This window comes from Neovison vison, chromosome 11 (assembly GCF_020171115.1).
Source record: "Neovison vison isolate M4711 chromosome 11, ASM_NN_V1, whole genome shotgun sequence".
Classification (NCBI taxonomy): domain Eukaryota; kingdom Metazoa; phylum Chordata; class Mammalia; order Carnivora; family Mustelidae; genus Neogale; species Neogale vison.
Window position 1 is genome coordinate 112,948,440 of NC_058101.1, and position 20,638 is coordinate 112,969,077.

The 20,638-nt window shown below is 36.4% G+C and overlaps 1 protein-coding gene across 4 annotated transcripts in view; it reads right to left on the reverse strand.

Moving 5' to 3' along the window:
• Window positions 1-20,638, reverse strand: part of PDLIM5 (PDZ and LIM domain 5) — a 204,400-nt gene that overhangs the window by 137,699 nt on the left and 46,063 nt on the right. For all 4 annotated transcript variants that reach the window (XM_044224465.1, XM_044224464.1, XM_044224467.1 and 1 more), the window contains exon 3: window positions 2,523-2,674. In XM_044224465.1, coding sequence (XP_044080400.1) covers window positions 2,523-2,674 — 152 coding nt within the window. The remainder of the gene's footprint in view (window positions 1-2,522; window positions 2,675-20,638) is intronic.

Sequence of the window (20,638 nt, forward strand, 5' to 3'; positions counted from 1 at the left end):
CTTCACTAGTATTGTTAATATTTTGTTTTTTTTGTTTTTGTTTTTTTTTTTGAGAGAGTGCATGTCTGCACCCATATTCAAGCAAGTATGGGGAGGGACAGGGGCAGAGGAAGTGGGGCAGAATCGCAGGCAGGTTCCATACACAGCATGCAGCACGATGCAGGAGGGCTCATTCTCATGACCCTGAGATTATGACCTGAGCTGACCTGAGCTAAAATCAAGAATCAAATGCTTAACCGATGAAGCCACCCAGGTGCCCCAGTAGTATTGACAATGTTATATCATAAATTCTTTCAAATGCAAATCTCTTTTCAGGTTGACACTACTTAACACAAGAAGTGTTAAAAAACTTGAGAATTACAGTAAGTAACAACAGGACTCTCAAATTCTCTCTCATGTTTTGGGCCCTGAACATCTATATTCAGAAATATGTAGACAAAATTAAGCAGTATCTCCAAATGTTTAGAATGACTTGGTTTGTTGAATTTCATATTTAAGTGACTTAAAAGAATCTTTGTTAAGAGTCAGCAACAGATTACTTAAAATTGGAAATGCATACAGACAAAGTAATATCTGGTTTTCATCTATTCTTATGGGACCCTGAAGAATTTTCAAAAGAAAGTAGATATAGCTAAGCTTCTAATCTAATATCTAAGTTTATTGACTTCGTGGTACCCTTTCAAAATTTGTATTTAGTAAAAATGAATATAAATAAAAATGACTACTTTTCGAGGCACCTGGGTGGCTCAGTCATTAAGCATCTGCCTTCTGCTCAGGTCATGATCCAGGGTCCTGAGATCAAGCCCTGCACCCGGGCTCCCTGCTCAGCAGGAAGCCTGTTTCTCTCTCTCCCATTCCCCCTGCTTGTGTTCCCTCTCTCGTTCTGTCTCGCTCTCAAATAAATAAAATCTTTTTTTAAAAATTACTGCTTTTCATTTAATTAGTCATAATAATTTCGTGTTACAGATCTCAGTACATAGAACAGAAAAAAACACTACAAAAATAGAAATTTTTAGGTTTTTTTTTCTCAATGACTCCTTTATATGCATTAAAACATACCTAACAGCTATCAAAATTTAAATACAAATAACCTTTGACCAAACAGTCCCAGTGACAGGAATTTCTCCCACACACACAAAAGAGGAGGGTTGAAGGTGCTGGTTACATCAAAGTAAATCCCTAAGTCGAAGTTCATAAAAATTTCTTCTATTCAGTTTTAAGACCAAACTGATACACTTCCAGTAAAGTACATACCTTACCCTGTATATATCCTTTAAATAGTCGCAGGAGAGCCTCCAAGAAAAAAAGGTTCCATAGCCAAATATATTTGTACCACACATATTTTCCCTCTTAAAAATTAACAATATACACAATAATTTATAGAAGGCTCTGAGATGTTCTGAGGTGAAAATGGTGTTTTCCAAATTTTATAGAACTAGAGAACACTTTTGTACTCATCAAAAACAAGACTTATTTAAAACTTTCCATACTTAGCTGATAAATGATAGCTATTTTCCCTATAAACCTTAAAGGCTAAAAGCTATCATTTAGTCACCTTCTCCCCACTCCCTTTACCTCCCTTCCTCTGAGCCCAAGATACTGCAGTGCTTATAACTTTATAATTCATAATAATTATAGGGCTCTTACTAAAATATACTTCTTGGTCCTTTCAGATAATTCTGATTCCTATCAGTATTTTTAGCAAGGAATCCACATGATTTCAAGGTAGGTCAAATGCTCAAAATGCCTGATACATTATAATCAATGAGATGACTAGCTATGCTATAACTGAGGCCAGAGTATCTTTAAAAAGCAAAACAGTAAGTTCTGAAAATCTGCATTTCAAATGTAAAAATATTTTCTTCCACTCAAGAAGAAAGGGCAAAAAAGACATACTAGGAATAGCCTATTTATTTTAAAAGTATACCTTCTAATATACTACCCAGAATATTAAAGCCAAGAGTTTTACCCTGTAAGAATTTTACCCTAGATATAATAAGAATAAGAATTTACCCTATAATAGGGTGCCTGGGTGGCCCAGTGGGTTAAGCCTCTGCCTTCACCTCTCAGGGTCCTGGGATTGAGTCCTGCATTGGGCTCCCTGTTCAGCAGGGAGCCTGCTTCCCTCTCTCTCTCCCTTCCTGCCTCTCTACCTACTTGTGATCTCTCTCTGTCAAATAAATAAATAAAATCTTAAAAAAAAAAAAAAAGGAATTTACCCTATAACAAGAATTTTTAGCCTACACTCTACTGAGAAATTTCAGGAATTCTTAGATTTCCTAAAACCATACACAAATTTTATCAGTTCATGAATGCATGCCTTTTTATGGGGAAACAATCCAAAGCTTCCACCAATTTTTCACACTGCTCAATTACTCAATTTAAAAGCCATTATATTTTGTAATTTATCTACCTGAAACAATGGTAGGAGAAACTTCTTAGTTAACACTGCAAATCAGATACACAAAAACACACTCCTCAGTATTGTTTTCTCCCCCAGAGGCAAACAAAATGCAAATTACCTTTGCAGAGTCATGTTCAAAGAGCCTGTACAACCCTTAATCTTGTTCTGGGCTTCAAGATGAGTCATTCCATGTGCACTTATTCCATCAATGCTGAGAACCACATCGCCTATTCTTACATTTGCCTGGGATGCTTTGCCGCCATCTTTGAGCTGTAATAAATATATTTCATTAGGAGTGTCTCTCTTTAAAACACAGAATAATCAACACAGATTTAAACTATAATTTTGCTTGCATCAAAAGTATACTAATATACTTTTAGACAATGTAATAAAAAGTTATCTTTATTAACAGGTAAAGTTAAAATTCAAATGACTTCTGTTGTTTATTTTCTTAAATTCTCATTTGCTTTCTAAAAACTGAAAGCATTTTCTGGAAAACGTTCCTGATAATTTCTCTATTTCTTTATTGTGTAACAAGAGCAGTGTGTGCTTGTCATGAATGAGGAAGACAAACAGCCAAGAAAACTACATTTAACATCTGTAATATGAATAGGGTATTTCAACTCTTTTAGAAATAATACTTAAAACTCTTTAAACAGCTGTATTTTTGTTTGAGCACAAAGAGTAACACAGACAGAGGATCTACTGAACAATCCTTCCTGTTGAGTCCAATTCCTACCCAGTGTTTGGGGTACTGAATTCTTTTAGTTCATAGGCCCAAATATCTTTTACACTAGATGTGCTTCCTACTCTGGGCATTTAGTAGGAAGGGAAGGAAACCAGTTGTGTCTGTCAGACATTTTTGTGTACCACAGTCTTCAATCCCCAAATCTTTCTTCCTTTCTCTAACAATTTTCTCTGTGTTCACATAACTTAGTTTGACCTCCTTCAAAGTTCATACATATCTATTTCACTGCTCCAAAAGAAGAAATTATAAAATTGCAGTAAAATGAAACATGATGCAATTTTAATACATACCTAGAAACATGGAACAAGTACAAATCAAAAGAAACCATTCTAATTTAAATGGTATGCTTAGAATTCAGTAAGTACAAGTAGATCACACTGAATATTGGGTTGTAGGAAGGTTAAGACTTTACCCCCCCCAAAAAGAAAGAAACTAACCAATATGCCTCAAATACTTAAAACTAAAGATTTTCTAAGTTTCTCTTTGGATTATACAATACTGTAACTTTAATAATGCAAGTGAATTGTACACTTAAAAATAGTTAAAACGGGGGCACCTGGGTGGCTCAGTCATTAAGCAACTGCCTTCAGCTCAGGTCATGATCCCAGGGTCCTGGGATCGAGCCCCACATCGGGCTCTCTGCTCAGCAGGGAGCCTGCTTCCCTTACTCTCTCCCTGCCTGCCTCTCTGACTACTTGTGATCCCTGTCTGTCAAATGAATAAATAAAATCTTTTTAAAAAAGGTTAAAAAAAATAGTTAAAATGGTTAACTTTTTTTTTTTTTAAGATTTTATTTATTTATTTGACAGACACAAGTAGGCAGAGAAGGCGGCGCGGGGGGGCGGGGAGCAGGCTCCCTGCTGAGCAGAGAGAGCCCGATGTGTGGCTCGATCCCAGGACCCTGGGATCATGACCTGAGTCAAAGGCAGAGGCTTTAACCCACTGAGCCACCCAGGCGCCCCTAAAATGGTTAACTTTTATAATTACCACAATTTTTTTAAAAAATGAAAAAAAAAAAAAACCACAACTAAGTATTTTGCCGAACATTTTACTAAAATTACATCTTGATTAAAAAATATATCCAGGAACACCTGGATAGCTTATTCAGTTGTCTGTCTTTGGCTCAGGTCATGATCCCAGGGTCCCAGGATCGAGTCTGGCATTGGGCTCCTTCCTCAGTGGGTTGCCTACTTCTCCTTCAACCTGCCACCTCCCCCAACCCCCAGCTTGTGCTAGCTCTCTCTCTCTGATGACTGAAAAAAAGCAAAAAAACAAAAAAACAAAAAAAACTACACACCTCCCTTCAAAAAAATAAATGATTGATTGATTAATTAAAAAAATAAAAAATAGGAGCACCTGGGTGGCTCAGTGGGTTAAGTCTCTGCCGTCCCAGGTCATGATCCCAGAGCCCTGGGATGGAGCCCTACATCGGGCTCTCTGCTCAGCAGGGAGCCTGCTTCTCCCTCTCTCTGCCTGCCTCTCTGCCGCCTTCTGCCTACTTGTGATTTCTCTTGTTGTCAAATAAATTTAAAAAAATATATATATATATCCCAGGGTACCTGGGTGGCTCAGTCCAGTTAAGCATTTGTCTGTAGCTCAGGTCCTAATCCTGGAGTCCTAGGATAAGCCCCCTATCCCTGAGCAGGGAGCCTGCTTCTCCCTCCTCTTCTGCCCCTCTCCCTCTGCTCCTCCCCTCAACTCATACTTGTCTCTCTCTCTCAAATATATAAAATCTTTAAAAAATAAAAATAAAAAATAAATAAAATAAAAAATATATCCCTCAGGAAACTAGACAAGAACCGAGTACTGGAATTCAAAATTTGGAAGCAAAGTAATAAATAAATAGATACCAATCATTCAGTTAGGTTAGGTTTTGATTACCATCAGCTGTCAAACTCTTTCCTTATAAATAATGATCAAAGCAGACCAATCTTAGTACATGAGAACAAGAATCTGTAACTAAAATCAAGAAGAGTAGTGAAGGTGAGATCCATTAAAACAAGGCCTATGTCTATATTTCCTCTCCATTTTATCCCAATACTAGAAGTGTGCCTAGCACACCACATACCTTCACAAAATATATACTGAATGAATGGATGCCACAGATATATTATTTAACACTGGCTTTGTTTTAAATTGAGGGGGTGCCTAGCTGGCTCAGTCAGTGGAACAAGGGACTCCTGATCTCAGGGTCATGAGTTCAAGCCCCATGCTGCATGCGAAACCTACTTAATTTAAAAAATAAAACAAAATAAAATAGTGAAATTAAGAAAAACTGAAGTTTTACCTAATTAGAAAAAATTTTTAAAGATTTTATTTATTATTTGACAGAGAGACAGATCACAAGTAGGCAGACGGCAGGCAGAGAGAGAGGGGGAAGCAAGATCCCTGCTGAGCAGGGAGCCCGATGCTGGCCTTGATCCTAGGATCCTGAGATCATGACCTGAGCCAAAAGCAGAGACTTAACCCACTGAGCCACCCAGGCACACCCATAATTAGAAATTTGTTTCATTTTAAAATATGACTATCAAGTGACCAAAATAATTCTTGAAATTAGTAAAAAAAAAAAAACAAACAAAACCTATTTGATCAAAGGTATGTAAAATCTCACAGTGTAAAAAAAGATTTCAAAACTTTAAACTGAAATATTCTCTACCACATACATAGTATAGCACATAAACAGTATTATCATGATTTTGTTTTCACAGTGTATCACATACATAGTATATCATGATTTTGTTTTCATCTTTACACTAATAGAAACTATCCCCTCAGCTGCCAAGATATTTAAGGGAAAGAAAAATTGGTAGTATGTTGACACTAAAGAAAAAAACTTCCAGAGTAACAAAGCAGATCAAAATTTAACTCACAGCACATTTATCAACATAAATATATTACACTTATGTATGCACACATATACACAGCTTTATTATATATGACTGACAAAGTAGTTCCAAAATTCAATAAAAATTAAATGGACTAGTTTTCAGAATCACAGTATCAAGAAAAAAATAATTCAGATTGAACTTTCTTAAGTATATTTTAAAATACTATAAAGGCAGCTATATTTATTAAAATATGATAGCTTTGTAGGGTAGGGAAAAAATCTTTAAAAAAACAGCAGAATTGCATTAAAAGATACAGTTTTACAACATTAAATAACGGGCATAACTACCTTTTAATAATCACTATTTCTTTTTATGAATTTGAATATAAAGAAATCTCTTAATTTAATAACAGAATTTATAAGCTGTTCCCAAATGCACAGAACTAAATTGTTTAAATTGTAAGGGGCATTGACAAAGGAAACAAAAAGCCAGCAATGCCACTGCTTTCAATGGGACTTATTTATAGAGTTGTTCTAATGATTCGATGAAGTAAGAGCTCAACAGATGTTAGCTATTATTACTATTTCCTTGACTTCAGATTACTAACCTCAAAAATGTAGGGGTTGTATTAAATGATCTCAAAGAGCCCTTCCAATTTTAAAAGTTTATCTGTCTGAGGTATCTGGGGGTGACTCAGTCGGTTGAGCATCTGACTCTTGGTTCTGGCTCAGGTCATGATCTCAGGGTCCTGAAACGGAGCCCCGCATCAAGCTCCATGCTCAGTGGGGAGTCCACTTGAGATTCTCCCTCTCCCTCTGTCCCTCTACCTGCCCTCTCTCTCTCTCTCTCAAATAAATAAATAAACTTCTAAAAAATAAGTAAAATAAAAGTTTAGTTGTGAGCTGTCTGCACAAAGGTATAGATCTAATCCTTAAAAAAGAGTTAAATCCGAAAGACTTCATTGGTAGAGCAAAGGAAAATCTATTCCCTTCCAAAGTGAGCAAATGAATTGAAATTTGAATTCCAATAATGTGACAAGTATCAAATAATTTACCCCAGATTTTATTTCAGCCAATGCTTGACCTTCCTTTTAGGTCAAACATTAAAATAGATTAGATAGGTAAGGAGATAGACAAATAGATGATAGGTAACCAGAAATAAAACACATCTATACTATTTGACCATTTCTCACATTAATGTAGCCTTAAAATAGAAACTGAAATCTATGGACATTTCCTCTAAACGTACCCAACTCGAAGAATTTAAATACTCTCATCCAGTAGTAACATAAAGGTAATGAACAATGTAGAAAGAAAATAACCTAACCAAACCCAATGTCATAACTAGGTAAAACTTTTCTTGCTCCTTTGTTCCAGTTGCCTACTAGAGGTCTAAGATCCCATGATCTCAGGATGTTCAAATCCAACTACTTAGAACTATCTATCCTTTGAGGATTGCTTTTACTCTATCCTTTGAGGATTGCTTTTACTCTAATTGCTTATTTTTAGGCTGTAGAACATAGAAATCCTATAGCCCCTGTGATTCTGCCTCTTCCACAAATACCAACATCTAGGGAAATTACTAAATTGTGTCTATCCTTCCATTACTCCTCCATGTTAAGTCCATACTCTGAACATGTCACCCTGACCTTGCCTACTAACTACTACAAGAGCTTTCTAAAGACCTCTTACCACCAAACTCTCCACATTATCCTCCCCTTCCCTCCATCTTCACATTTCCATAATGGTGGCCCTATTACCATTTCATACTGGAGAGTTCCAATCATGTCAACTATTTAGAAAAAGAGGGTGAAAAAACTTCAAATATCTGCTTGCTTCCTACAATCCAGAATAACACTAAAGCCTGAATTATGAGCCCTCTATAATTTGTCACCAACCTGTTTCCAACTTTAAACAAGCTCTATAAAGTCAGAGATCATGTTTTAGAATTTGCTCTTCTTCCTAAGACCTTTGAATATTGTAGGTATTAGAAAAACATCTAATTAAACCATAGTAAAGAGGAAATCACAAACTGGAACATCAGTTTTATATGTTAAATTCTGGTAGAAGTATACTTAGTTCACCAAAGAGAGCAGATTGGTATCTAATCTGAAAATGAGAATCTTTGATTAATCATTAGACCTAACTGGTCTAAGTAAGGTCTACACTCAAACCACACTTCTAATAAAACAAAGTAAATTCATTTGGGATAGTCAGTGATATATTTTCCCTAGGACCTTCAAAGAGGTATCACAACTCCTCTTGTTAATCTTTATCTAACAAGCATTAGGAAGAGCTTAATTATGGGGCACCTGAGTGGCTTAGTTATGCACTGGACTCTTGATTCAGCTCAGATCATGATTCAGGGCTCCCTGTCAGGCTCAGCGTTGAATGTGGAGTGTGTTTAAGATTGTCTCTCTCTCCCTCTTCCCCTCTCTGCCCCCAGTTCTTGCTGTCTCTTCTCTCTTTCTCATAGATAGATAGATAGATAGATAGATAATAGATAGACACATAGATAGGACCAGCTTCATTATTTAACCACAACCTTTTCTCAATCAAGGATCAGAAATGGAAGCAAATGCCCATCACCATCTATCCAATCTTTCATATTATTTAAACTGTCAAACAAATTCCTTTTGGTCTATAGCGTTTTGAAGCCAGTAATATTAATCATTTTGGGTTTTGATATTAAGATCTTTTCTAAATCGCCAGTCATCTTTAGTATTAGATATTCAAGTTTTCTATTCACACAACTTAAATTAAAAATCATGAAGAACTTGAACTAATGCTGTATACATAGTGGGAAAGGCCCAATGCATAAAAACAAATTTAAGACTTGTTACAGATGGCATCTCACTGACTACTCCTATGAGCTTCATTTAGTCCCACTTCCTCAAGCCATTCACCCACTAGAAAGACATTATCTTTTTCCCCTTAAATTGGGTAGGATGTAGCACTATTATGAATTGTTAGCAACTAAGGAAAAACTACAAGGTCACTCATTATTTTCACAGTTCATTTTTTCTTTGCTTTTCGAAGTCTGAATAACTTGCACTCATCTAAAACAGTAATAACCTTCTGTCATCAGTAAATCTTGTACATATTATATGACAGCCTTAAGTGTATGCATATTTCATAAATGTACAGTGTGTAGTAAAGAAACAGTAGTAGTGGGAGGCTCCTGGGTCAAGTTCAACATAAATCAAACTAATCACAAGCAAATGCTTCTCCTTTGATCTTGAGAAGCATTTTTATTACTGTTGTCCAATTTTCCATAAACTTAATTGTAGCTCTATGTTTCTCTAAAAAACACTGCTTTGTGATCTCACTTAAGTCGCAAGCACACATGGCTGCACATACTGGAACTACCTCTGAGCTTCTGTTTACTGATGCAGAAATGAAGGTACACCGGAACAACTATATGCTCATAAAGAGAATGGTATCTCTACTGAGCCTCCCCATTAACCTAGATGAGAAAGGCTATAATATCAACCATCTGTATGTACTTGGACTAAAACCTCTAGGGATTCATTTTAACCCTTTTATACTGCAATTATGTATGACAAGAAGTTTTCTCTTGAAAAGGAAATCCAGTCTTCAATAAGCAGATGGGCTTATTGAAGCCTCTGTGTGTGTGTGTGTCTGTGTGTGTCTGTGTGTATGAAAGGATGAAAGGTACCACAGACTTGAGCTTCCCCCATTGACTTTGACCAGGAAATACCCAAAGGCAAATTTTCTTGAGTTATTTTAAAGGAGTAGCTCTTCTCACATAATATTTTTCTATTCTGAGAAAGAAATTACCCAGAAAAAGTAATGGACTATTTACTGAGCAACAACAGGAAGTAAGCAACTTTGAGAGACCCTTTATCTTTCTTTGCCATTTATCAGATAGTTTTACTCTGTGTTGCAGATGGAAAAAGAGAGCTTCAAAGGGATTGCTGATGTCCATACAGCAAATAAGAACATAGTTCAGAGAATAAGCTTTGAAATCAGGCGAACATGGGTTCATATTCATGTTCTGCCATTTCTTGATTACGTGACATGAATTTACTAGACCTCTCTAAGTTTCACCCAACCCTCTTTAAAATGAGGACTACAATTCCACCTGTCTCACAGAGCCCTCCAGCAGATAAATAAAACACCAGCATAGCATATACCACACAATGCAAAAATAAATGTTCACTATTATTATTCTGCCATGCCACCAATTCACATAGGCAGGATGCCTGTTTCAAGGACCTACAGGGCAGAGAAGACAGCTTTTCAAACTGACCAGTCAGACCTTATGGCTTCCCCTTCCCTCCATAAATAAAGACAAAATATCCCTTCTTTATTCACTCCATTCCTCTGTCTTCTCTAAGCCTTAAGTTTTCCTTTATTTAGCAACAGAGCTCGATATGCCACAGGATCAGAACCAGCTCTCCATGTCCTCTGTCTCTGCTTACTACTGTCCAATTCTGAATTTTCCAAACTCCATTCTCACAGGATAGTGACCTCATGTTACCACTTCTCAGGTCAGTTAGGTGTTGCCACTGTACCAAAAGGCCAAAGAATAAGAATCAATAAGATAATATTGGTGAAGAAGCCTTGAAATGGGACAGAAAGTGAAGAAAACAAGAAAGGAGGGTATTGGTACAAAGGCTAGAATAGGGAAGCAAGACTATGAGAAAAGAAAGGGCCATGAGGTATTTCTAGATCTAGATTCTAGGTTTGGTAAACTAGACCATCGTCTCTGGGTCTGTTGTACCTCCATGTGCACATGCATAAAATATTTAAACTGAACAAAACATAAAAGTAATAATTAATTATAGGAGATTTTATACTTTCATTTGAATAACTAAAATAGCCTAAATGACTCTTCTTAATAACAATGATTTAAAAAGCCAATCAACTCACAGTAATACCAATGTGTGTCATTAAGCATGTCATTAACTTTATTATACTCAAATAAAATTTATAACTAAACTTTCCCCAAATGCTTAGCCCTCCATGCAAATGTGTGGCTCCAGCAGCATTTCTTCTTAAAACTTTAAAAAAAAAAAAAGATACACACACACACACACACACACACATATATATATATAAAGATGTTATTCCTTTATTTGAGAGAGGGAAAGTGCCCGCACACGGGTGCATGAGCAGGGGGAGGGGCAGAGGGACAAGCAGATTTTCCAGGGAGCCAAGCAGGAAGCCTGACCCAGGACCCTGAGATCATCATGACCTGAGTTAATGTCAGACGCTTAATCAACTAAGCCATCCAGGAGCCTCTCTTCCTAAAACTTTTCAATGAGAGAGAAAAATAGCACTACATCTTTATAAAATTGCATTAAAAATACCAGTATCTCAAGAAAGCATGCCATTTAAACAAAAATCTCAAAAATGCACCAAACAGAACATTAATCTTATCCACAAAAAGTATGCTATTTGGGATTCATAAGGAGTTAGAGATATACCTGTTAGACTAACCCTTCCCCATAGCTATTACCTCTTGAAAGCAAGCACATCACGGAAACAAAACAATTACAGAACTCATAGCAAAAAACAAAATCAATGAAAACATTATAGAGCTCTCACTTTTGAAAGTTAGACCCCAATATGGCAGATATTATTTAAACACATTTAACTGCATGAGATCTCTGGCGGGGGGGTGGGAGGTTGGGGTACCAGGTGGTGGGTATTATAGAGGGCACGGCTTGCATGGAGCACTGGGTGTGGTGAAAAAATAATGAATACTGTTTTTCTGAAAATAAATAAATTGGAAAAAAAAAAAAGATCATTTAGGGGGCACCTATGGCTCAGTTAGTTATGCCATCTGCCTTCAGCTCAGGTCATGTTTCCAGAGTCCTGAGATGGAGCCCCACATCAGGCTCTCTGCTCAGCAGGGAGCCTGCTTCTCTCTCTACCTGTTCCTTCCCCTGCTTGTGCTCGCTCTCTCTCAGTTAAATAAATAAAATATTTAAAGTAAAATAAAATAAAATAAGCATTTAAGGATGCCTAGGTCGCTTAGTTGGTTAACCATGCGACTCTGATTTCAGTTAGGTCATAATCTCAAAGTTGTGAGACTGAACCCCCGCTTTCCGGCTCCGCACTGGGCATGGAGCCTCCTTGGAATTCTCTCTCTCCCTCTCTTAAAAAGAAAATGAGCTATTTAATATAGCTGCTATATTGCCCTAAGCTTTTTCAAAAAGAAGCACAATGTTTAGCTATAACAGTGACCGCAACACTTAGAATTCTCTAATGAAATGTATCCTTCCGAATCACAGGGAACCTCAGTATGCACACAAAAACCTCTTACGCCTTCCTTTGGAAGTAAGCCAGCAGTTACAAACCTCAAGAAACAGATGTCAGCAATAGAAATTATTTACTGATGACATATATACCCAAGTATATTACAGAAATTTTATAATATAAATAACACCATTTTAATAGATGTTTACTAAGAACAATTTCTGCTGGTTCACAAAATTACTTTGGTAATTGGATAATTGTATTCTATGGGTAACAAGTAGGAGACAGGTACCTATATAAGAGCCACAACCAACATCCAAGTTTTCAACCTCTGCATATTTTCAACAAATATGGAATGCTCGGAAATGTATGACCCTAACACCATGGGTATGACAAGAATGCCCTCAGACTTAATAAATGTAAAAAAGGAATATATAAATATGACAGCTATAGAAAGAAACACTACCAGAAATTTCCCATGTCCGAAAACCATGGGAACTAAACCATGGGAAAATAAAGATGCCATTTTTCTAACAGTGCTGTTACCAAAATTTGGATAAATACATCAATAAAATTATATCAATCTAACCAACAGGATTTTCTTGAGGTAGAGAAAAGCACTGAGGAAAGTCTTATTTTGAAAAACTCCTAAGTAATGGGCAATCTTTAATTTTGTTTTAAAAATGTACTTTCTAGTACCTTCTATAGGAGAAAACATTTGAATCCAGACTTAGGAGGCTCTGGTTGAAAGTCTCTAGGTGTTTATCTCCCACATACATCCCAGAATACCATGGATGTGACTTTCACACTGCTACCCCTCAAAAAACACACAAGAAGGTATGAGCACTACCCCAAAATAGGGAACTCACAGAACTTGTTTTCTTAACGGTATTACTCAGTCATCAACCAAATGTCACAAGTAAACAAAAGTGGTAAAGTTTTTAAGCACTAAAGTAAGTAGTAAAGAACATTTAAGAAGTACTGCATTTTTTTAAACATATCCCTTAAGCTTTCTTTCAAATCCCAATGTGTTCACTGTCACTCCAGTACTTATGAATCTGCCCTACAATATTACATTTAGCACTTAAAATTGTTCTGTCGTGCATTGCCTACTGCCATACAGTGTTGACCCCCCAGCCAGCCTGTAAATGAAATTCAACCACACATAAAAAGCTAATCTCTGCCTTGGATGTCTAACATAAACATGCTTTAAAATTTGAGGCTATTCTGGATTCATTTTAATACTCTTTTCTGTAAAATAAAATCATTTGGCTTTCTGTATGTTAGAATGGCGAGATAAAACAATCACTGATGTCTCTATGTGAGTAACTTTGTAAACTCCTGACCTATGTGAGCAGTGGTTACTTTAACTACAGGCCTTCTCTTTTGGCTTATGAGTCAAACTATAATCAGTTTTACCCAAAAGTCTTGAGAATACACCTTATATGGTAGCAGTGAAGAGAATACCTCAAAGTACATGTCATTATGCCTCACAAAACCAAGGGAAATAAGAGGGTGATTATGCCTTTTTCTTTCCTTATGTAGCCACTGAACTACCTAGTTCCAACACTGGGCTGCTGTTAATACTGTTTGTTCTAGTCCTCTAAATCTCTTTTCCATGATGAGTCCTCCTTTATTGAAGTAATGTCTTTATTCTTCTCTACTAGCATCCCAATGAAATAGAAATGTGCCTTTTTAAACCATAATTCACTATAAAGACACCACACGACACTTTCATTCTATAGCTAATCCATGTGTTTAAGCCCAGAGATTTAATGTGCTTTGTAGTTAACGTGTGAATATAATTCTACCAGAAACGTGAAAAGTATGGTGGTTTATTAAAAGAAAAAAAAAGAACACATATACAAACATCTCTAAGTCAAACAAGTTTGTTAATTATACAGAAATTTGTGTTTCCATGCAGTCCACTTTATAATAATAAAGAAAATGGTAACAAACGCCATAGATAACTATAAAGGTTAGAAATGAGTAAGTCAACTCTAGTTTACCTGAGAACAGTTTAACACTGAAATTGACACATTTCAACCCTCCCTCCTTACTAGGTTCTGTTCAAGGAGGAGATGAAACCTCTAAAATTGTATGCAAATTGTGTACAACTTTGCATGCATTTTTCCACTGAGTCAGTCCACAGCTTTCCCCAAATTCTCAAAGGCATCTATGACCAAAAAAAATGTTAAGAACGAATTTGAAACGATTTACTGAAACCTTAGAACAGTGTTTCTCAAAAAAGTGTGGTTCCTAAACTACCAGCAGCAGCCTATTTTCATGATGTGGGAAAAAATCACAAGCCCTTCAAAACCCACAAGCTAAAAATGTTTCAAAACAAAACAAAACAAAACAATCCATTAGCATCAAGAAAATTTAAGCACTCAAAGCAGAGTTTATATTTATTTAATGTGTTACAAAATCATGACTTCCTAAGTTAATGACAGGTAAGTATTTAAAAAAAAAAAAACAACAGGGATTTACTTTTTTAAAAAATCCTAAAATCTTCACAGTGTATATTATTAATATTTAATAAGGGCCTAGTCCATTTGATACCAAATTCAGAGAAAGGGTATAAAGAACTGGCATAGCCCTCTCTCTCATCTACTATTTAACTTTTCTTTCTTTTTTTTTTTTTAAAGATTTTATTTTATTTATTTGAGAGAGAGAGACAGTGAGAGAGAGAATGAGCGAGGAGAAGGTCAGAGAGCAAAGCAGACTCCCCATGGAGCTGGGAGCCTGATGTGGGACTCGATCCTGGGACTCGATCCCGGGACTCCAGGATCACGCCCTGAGCCGGAGGCAGTCGTTCAACCAACTGCGCCACCCAGGCGTCCCTACTATTTAACTTTTCAAATGTGTATGTAACTCTCTATCAAGCAATGCTCTTCAAACTATCTGCGGTGAACACTGTATCTGCCTTATACCAATTCTTCTGTAATCTATAATAAAGACAAGTTACTGGAAAACAAAATTTAAAGAAACCGTACAAAATATAAGACCAAATTTCTTATCATCAGATTCAACAGACATAAAATTATTCTGTCAAACCACAGATGTTTCTAGATACCGACTCTTCATTTCTGTCCTTACTTCGTCTCAAACTATAACCAACAGTCTGCTGGTCTGTAGACCAGAAGGATTTTCTTTTATGGAATGACTCTATCCTTTATGTCTCTTTAGGTCTATTATACACAGACTTAAAAATAACACACAATAAATATTTAATGAATTCCCATACTAGAAATCAATGGTATTTAGTCAACAGGCTATTGTTTAGTAATTTATTTCCAATTTTCTTTGCTCTTATGTTAAACATAAAGTGATAAATAATAATATCCATTTACTTTGGTATACTGATCTGACTTTCTCTTTAGGAATTGTTCCTAAAAATGTATACACATTTAAATTTTTGATCCATGATACTAGAATGCCAGCAAGAATATTTGCAACCATTTTTAATTCTGCAAACTGTACACAAAAGTGTTTGTTATCCACACTCTTACAACTCTTAATATTACAAAAGAAACCTGATGGCAATTTTAACTCTACCACTAACAAATCCTGTGACCTTGGGCAAATCATTTGCATCTCCCATCTCATTCTGCTCAGCTGCACGAGACAACTGAACCAAATGTTCTAAGGTCTCTTTCACGCTAAATCATAATAAATATTTATAGACTACTATCTCTCATTATTCTAAACAGCCATTACAATTAGTATCCATTACTCACTTTGACATTAAAATAACTTTTATACTATTCTCTAATTACTTCATATGTATATATATACATAATTCTTATTTCTCTATTATAATACATTAAAATGGCAAACATGACTACTTTTCAAAACCTAAAATAAAATCAACATTAGAAATCCAAAAGGTGGGACGCCTGGGTGGCTCAGTGGATTAAGCCTCTGCCTTCAGCTCAGGTCATGATCTCAGGGTTCTGGGATCGAGTCCCACATCGGGCTCTCTGCTTGGCAGGGAGCCTACTTCCTCCTCTCTGTCTCTCTGCCTGCCTCTCTGCCTGCTTGTGATCTCTGTCTGTCAAATAAATAAATAAAATCTTAAAAAGAAAGAAAGAAAGAAATCCAAAAGGCTAGGTTTCAGAGCTAACTAGAAGAGAATCTAGCTTATCTTCATTTTCAGATCCCAAATGATTTTTTTCTTTTAGAATGAATATTAAGGGACACCTGGGTGGCTCAGTGGGTTAAAGCCTCTGCCTTCGGCTCAGGTCATGATCCCAGGGTCCTGGGATCGAGTCCCACATCGGGCTCTCTGCTCAGCAGGGAGCCTGCTTCCTCCTCTCTCTCTGCCTGCCTCTCTGCCTCCTTGTGATTTCTCTATCAAATAAATAAATAAATCTTTAAAAAAAAAAGAATGAATATTAATTCTATTATATATTTAATTCTAGAATATTTTATTTTAAAAGATAAGAATCTTTTTTTCTACTAGTAATAGCTAAGCCCTCTGGCATTTAATGCTGAATTATGCATTCATCTGTTCATCATACATTTACTGAGTGATTACATATGAACTAAATGCTAACGACTATAAGAATGAATTAGAAGGCAAATGGGGAAAGCAAATATTCATTTATTCCATCACTTAACAAATACCTGCCAAGTGTCTAATTTGTGTTAGGTTGTTCAAGGCCTGGTGATACAACAATGAACAAAATGAAGTCCTTGCCCTCACAGAGCTCCATTCAGTCAGGCGGAAAGAGACAATCATCAAATAAATATGCAAGTAAATAAAATGTCAAAAATAAGTATTACATTAGAAAAAAAAAACAGAGAAAGGGGACAGAAAGTGGAAACCTCTTTTACAGTAAGGTAGTCAGAGAAGACTTCGTGGGGTGGTGACATATGAACAGAAACAAGAATGGATTAAGAGAAAGCACCATGCACATATCCAGAGGGAATGCATTCTAGTCAGAGGTACAATTAAAAGTAAGGGATACTTTGGGACACTACAGACTAATAAAGAAATGTATAAAAGTTATCAACATATGGGCGCCTGGGTGGCTCAGTCAGTTAAACGTTGACTCTTGATTTCAGCTCAGGTCATGATCTCAGGGTTGTGAGATCAAGCCTTGTGTTGGGCTCTGTGCTTGGCATGGAGCCTGATTAATATTCTCTTTCTCCATCTGCCCCTACTCCTCCCTCTCTCTCTCTTTAAAAAAAAAAAAAAAAGTTTATCAACATAAATACTAGAGTGACTAATATATTGAGGAGCATACAACTCTTGATCTCTCAGAAATAATCACAATTATCCTGGATGTTGAAATAGGAGTTGGAATTTGCAGTAACAAAATGGGAGAGATGTACTCTCAGCAAAAACAAAAAGCACACGAAGGACCTGATTATATGAAAGTACTACCATTTCCGGGGAGTAACAGGTAGTTAGGGCATCTACATTCCAAGGGTAAAGTGACAGGGAAATGAAGAGCCCAAGCTAGCTAGGTTGCCAAAAGCCATAAAATAACAGGCACAGTATGTGACAATAAGTAACTTGTAAAGAATCTAATTTACAAGTTACTTCCACATCAACTAGTGTGGTCTCTGATGTGGTCTCCTTAAACATGTCATTGCCCAGAACAGACTGCTCACATATGCAACTGTCACTCCTGGAGGCCACACTGTTTCCAGGAAATCCAGGCTTGTTAACTCATGGTTCCTTTCAGTGCGGCTCTACTGTGCACTTTCTCTCATCCTATAAAGAAGCTGGGAAAGTCTTCATTCCATTCCTGTGTCAGGAAGTATGACTTTAGCTTCTTTTGTACCATGCAGTCTTCCAGAACCAAGACCCATCAACATTTAGACAAAAGGAGTTAATGTTTCCATATATGGGATTATTTTATTCATTCTGCTTGGAATTTGTTGAGGGGGAAAAAAAAATTCCTAAGGATCCTTTTCCTTCCAGCCCTCTTCAAATCAGAACTACCACCAATACCCCTACTAGGTCTCCCGTGCCTTCCTTAGTCCCCAGGTTTATTTTTCTAGCCCAGTAAGCTGGCCTGTACAGTTGACTTTTTATCAAGATAGCACCAAAGGTTGGTAGATCACATCTAGCACTCTGGTCTCTAGTCATAAAACACTGATTTACTCTAGATGTTTTGCCTCCTCCACAGAAAGCAAACACACAATCACAAAGACCAGCTAGAAATGGAAAGGAAATGTCCTTACGTCAATGCCACTTTTTTTTTTCCTTTTTTAAACTAAGAGTAGAACAGACCGGAGCAACACTGAATGATTATCATTCCGGTACAGTGTGGCACAACCGTATTGGTTCTGAGCTTTGCGTAACACAGGATTTGGCAAAGGACAGGCTGCTGACAGCAGTTAGGGAAAGTTTATTGAGCAATGTCACTGCTCCCAGTTGTGTAGACTGCAGAGATGCGAGTGAGGGAATGGAGGGGCTAAGATGTTGGTTTGCCTGGTAGCAATATGCCTGAAGCATATCTGTCTGCTGTTTCATGTTCATCTTGTTTCCCACTCTGATAAATCAAACCACCTCTTGCATTCAGAGTAAGGGCCCAGAGTCACTCAAATACAGGGATAAGGCTAAAGACATTATTGTTTGAGAACACAAATTTCTTAGCAGACATTATAGGTAAATCTAGGCTCTAGACAGAGCTTTCCTTATTAAATCAAACATTACCACTACCAAATGTTGGTCATTATTGAATCAGAGATTAATGTATTTAAAGACTTTTTGGTTATATTAGAGTAGTTGACACGGGTTCAATTCTTTTAGCAAATGGTTAATGAGTACACAATACATACCAGTGGGTGGGGGCAGAGAATGTGTGTGTGTGTGTGTGTATGTGGTACGGCAGGAAGGGTGAGGTAACAGAGTTCTATTTCTTAATTGTTGAAAGTATATGTAATTAGCAGATAACATTTATAACACTACTGTCTTTGTACAAAACTTTCCATTTTTACATGTAAAATAACACAGATCAGATAACAAATAACAAAGGTTAACATTCTGCCTTAACATTACTTCAAAATATGCAAATGTATGTTCAAAAAGTTAAACATTAAGAATACATTTCCAAGAAAATCTATCTGGCAACCACCTGGCTAGCTTAGTTATCATTACTATTATTAACTATGTTAGCTTAGTTATTATTCTCTGCTGGCAATTATTATAAGCCATTTCCTCAACTTCCAAGCAGTATTAGAGTATTATATCAGAAACGAAAGCCTCTAACTAGCTCATGAATTCTCCAGCTGTTCAACACAAACATAAACCAGACACCAGTATGCTCACACGTAGTATCTAGTAGGTCAGAAACACTGAGGTAAGAAACAGTCCTTGCAACAGATTCTTTAATCACAGAAACACACCATGAACTAAAAATTGTTCTGGCACAAAACCAATAGAATAGAAACAATTTTTTACTGAGATTTCTCAGAAGAGTTATAGCAAGCTTCAGGAACAAAGGTTTTTTCAGGGGTGCCTGGGAGGCTCAGTCAGTCAATCCTCTCTTGGTTTCTTCTCAGGTCATGATCTTCTGGTGGTGAGAGGAACTCCACACTGGACTCTGCACTCAGTGCAGTCGGCTCAGAAGCAGTTTCTTCCTCCCGTTCCCTCTGCCCTTCCCTGCTTACCCTCTCTCTCTCTAATACATAAATAAAATCTTGAAAAGAAACAAGACAGGAAAAAAGGACAGTAGGCACTCTGCTCTACCAAAGTGATTTGCAAACCAAAAACTTTTCTCTTTAAAGCAATGTGAAAGACAAAAAACCAAAAAATCAGCAGACATTATAGAGCCCTAATTAAGATGGATTTTTCAGTATATTTATTTTCTTCACTTCCAAATCTAAAACTGTATTTAGGCATTTCAGGAAATGTATGGAATCTCTTAATGTTCACCTGTTAATTACTTTGCAATCATAAAAAAAAAAAATCATTAACCCAAGCTCCATTTCTTGAAGCTGATTCAGTATTTGTTTTCAGCAACTTTTTATAGACTTAGGAGGTATGTATATCAAAAAAACAAGTGTGTAAAAGAGAGTAGTATGTTGGGCTGTGGAAAAAGGATTTAAAAGTTCTTTATTGATTTGAAGATACACAAAATATACAGGAATAAATCTACAAGCCAGTGTTTAGATTCAAAAGCAAAAAATTCAAAGAGAAATTCAAATTCAATAGAATTTAGAAGACTTGACAAGGAGTCCACAAAAATAAAATCAGGGTAGGATACCTAGCTGGTTTAGTCAAAGGAGCATGCAACTCTTGATCTCAGCGTTATGATTCCCAGCCCCACACTGGTTGCAGAAATTACTAAATAAAACTTTAAAAAAAATTTTTAAATTAAATTTTTAAAATAAAATCAGGGAGATTTTAGAAGGAGATGTCATCCTTATAAGTCAATAGTGTGACAGTCTATTCAGTTTTTAAATTATTTTT